Source organism: Chenopodium quinoa, unplaced genomic scaffold, assembly GCF_001683475.1.
Source record: "Chenopodium quinoa cultivar QQ74 unplaced genomic scaffold, ASM168347v1, whole genome shotgun sequence".
Lineage (NCBI taxonomy): Eukaryota > Viridiplantae > Streptophyta > Magnoliopsida > Caryophyllales > Amaranthaceae > Chenopodium > Chenopodium quinoa.
This window is the reverse complement of record NW_018742861.1, coordinates 236,549-239,919: the sequence shown is the minus strand read 5'-3', so window position 1 is coordinate 239,919 and position 3,371 is coordinate 236,549. Positions and strand designations below refer to the sequence as shown.

Below are 3,371 nucleotides of genomic sequence, written 5' to 3'. Positions count from 1 at the left end.
GATATTTAGTTTGGTAATGATGCAGCCTTTATATTTATTTAGTTTTAGATTACACACTTTTTATGTTTCTTCCAGTTTTCGAACTCTTGACCTCATGAATAGATTAGGGTTCTCGGACCACTACGGCTTACATCTCAATGTGATACTTATTTACGTTAATAAATATTAATAGTTTGATTACAAATATTTTACCAGTCTACTAGAACATTGTGTGATATATTTACAGTTGTGTAAAACTACAATGGATAATTCACCCCCTATAAAAGCGGATTGCACCCCCCTTATTTCACCATACAAACCTTATCCCCTCCTTAATTAACTTTACCCAAATTATTTCCTCTTCTTCTTCCTACATTCACTTCGGCCACGCACCGTGTTCCCTGTCGACAACCGACAACCACCACACCCCTTTACCTTTGAAGAAGATTTAAGGAAATTAAAGCTATACTTAGTTTTAATTATGGCCCTAGTATTTTTATTAATGGCAATGATGATTTTCATCATTTTACATAAGTAGCGCTCGGTTTTTCGACAAAGGGAATTAATGCATGTAATCTCCGTAATACTTCAAGTTTTCATTTGTCTTCTAGGTAGATTATAAGTACATTTTGTTATAATAAATGAACCTTTTGTCTTATCATAATAGTAGTTGTATTTATTGTTAATATTATCTTTATTGTTGTTATTATTGTTGTTGTTTAACTAACGTAATTATCATGCTTTATTTTAGCTTAATTTTATGTAAATCATAATAATAACCCAAGGGGGAGAAGCAAAATATGTTTTAAATGGCTTATTATTATGATTATAATTTGATTACTTTAATTATCACTTACTTAATTGACTTAATACTAATTATCTATTTGATTGTAGTTAAAAATGGGAGACTTGATGAAAAGAAAATTTGACGTATTAGACTTGTCCGGGTATAATTATCTTGAATTTGATGCCCAAATAAATTTAAAGGCTCAGGGATTCGAACATACAATAAAAAAAATTACCATCCCAAGAAACGAGAAAGATGCCCCTGCTCAAGTTAAAGTTCCTACTGATCAAGAGAAAGAAAAAGCTATAGTTCTCTTAAGGCATCATTTATATAACAATTTAAAAACTGAGTATTTAATGGTGGAAAATGCCAAAGAACTATGGGATAGCCTGAAAGGAAGATATGACCACCACAAAAGGGTACTCCTTCCTTCAGCACAATTTGAGTGGACAAACCTGAGATTTCAGGACTTTAAATCTGTCAGTTATTATAATTCACCACTATATAAAATTGTATCAATATTGAGATATTGTGATAAACTAGTCACTGAAGTGCAAATGATTGAGAAAACACTCTCTACATTCCATGCTAATAACATTATATTGCAACAGCAATACCATGAATTGAAAGAGGCTTTGCAAAATATTCAGAGCTTATTTCTACATTATTGGTTGTTGAAAAGAATAATGATCTTTTTTTTGAAGAATAACAACCTAAGACCAACTAGGTCTCAAGCATTCAATGAAATAAATGCTGTAGAAAGCTCAAATCCACCTGAGACAAATGTTGCTCATAGAGGTGGACGTGGAAAATATAATAACTGTGGCAGAGGTCGTGGAAATTTCTGCGGATATGGCCGTGGACATGGTCATGGCCATGGTAGAGGTCATTTTCCCCCTAGAAACAACACTCAAAGGGGGCATCATTAAGGAAACAAAAATCAAGCCACCATAAAAGGAAAAGACATATGTTATAGATGTGGCATGACTAGACATTGGGGGCGTACTTGTCGTACGACCAAACATTTGGTAAAACTTTATCAGGCTTCCATTAATGGGAAAGAAAAACATGTCGAGGCAAATTTTTTTAATGAAGAAAATGTCTCTAGAACTAGCCTTGATGTGTCTGATTTCCTCATAGACAATGGTGAAGCTGGTGGTGAATTTATCTTTGGAGAGAATAATCATGTTTAGATAATTCATTAATTACTATGATATGTATTATGTTTTCTTTATGTACTTTTCTTTATGTTTTTCATGTTCAAGTTATGTACTTTTAATTTCCATCATTAATAAAGTAACTCCGATTTAATTATATTAAACTAATCTTATACTTATTATTTTAAGAAGATATGGATCTGCCCAAAGTTGGTTCCAAATTTCAACGCCTTTTGGATAGTGGAACAACACACACTATTCTGAAGGATAGAAAATATTTTTCAAAATTAAAATTGTTTCAAGCAAATGTTGATACCATTTCTAGGTCAGCTAAGCTAATAGAAAGTTCTGGAAAAGCTTGCATAATACTCCCAAATGGAACAAAATTAATCATTATAATGACGCTTTATATTCGAGTAAATCTCGAAGATATCTTATAAGCTTTAAAGATGTGGGTCAAAATGGTTTTCATTTAGAAACAATGATAGTGGATCAAAAGGAATATTTATGCCTCACGGCAGAGAAACATGGCAAGAAACATGTATATGAGAAATTGCCAGCATATTCTTTAGGGTTATATCATATAGATATACGACCAGTTGAAATAAATTCGATATCTAACCAGAAGTTAGATAATAAGAATCTGCTAACTTTATGGCATGATCGTTTGGGTCATCGTGGTACAAGAATGATGCACAAGATTATAGCAAATTTAGTTGGACATTCAATTAGGAATGTCAAAATCCCTCGATCTGATGAATTAACATGTTCTGCATGTTCACTTGGCAAATTAATAATAAGGCCATCTGTGAACAAAATTGCTACTGAATCTCCAACATTTGTAGAAAGGAATCAAGGAGACATTTGTGGACCAATTAATCCTGCATGTGGACCATTTCGATATTTTATGGTATTAATAGATGCTTCATCTCGATGGTCACATGTTAGTCTCTTGTCCAGTAGAAATGTTGCTTTTGCAAAACTTCTTGCTTAAATTATTAAATTAAGAGCACAATTTCCAGAACATACAATAAAAAGAATAAGGCTTGACAATGCTGGGGAATTTACATCCCAAACATTTAATGATTATTGTATGTCAAATGGAATTATTGTAGAACATCCAGTAGCTCATGTTCATACACAAAATGGCATCAATGAGTCATTAATTAAGAGACTACAATTGATTGCAAGGCCATTATTGATGAAATCAAAATTTCCTACATCTCGGGGTCATGCCATAATACATGCGGCAACTCTAATTAGATTGAGACCAATTGCTTATCATAAGTTCTCACCACTACAATTAGTTTTTGGTCGAGAACCTAATGTCTCACATCTAAATGTTTTTGATTGTTGATAACCCGGGTAAAAGGCGCGCCCGATCGGGCGCAGGTCCGCCCGGGATTTCTTTTTTTGTGCACTCGCTTTCTCCGATTTTGCGCCCGATT

General features: G+C 33.2%; 1 protein-coding gene across 1 annotated transcript; it reads left to right on the top strand.

Moving 5' to 3' along the window:
- The first annotated feature begins 879 nt into the window (after window positions 1-879).
- LOC110726134 lies at window positions 880-1,695 on the top strand. Its single transcript, XM_021905600.1, has one exon. It carries the CDS (start codon window positions 880-882, stop codon window positions 1,693-1,695), a length of 816 nt encoding a protein of 271 aa, XP_021761292.1.
- Window positions 1,696-3,371: the final 1,676 nt, after the last annotated feature.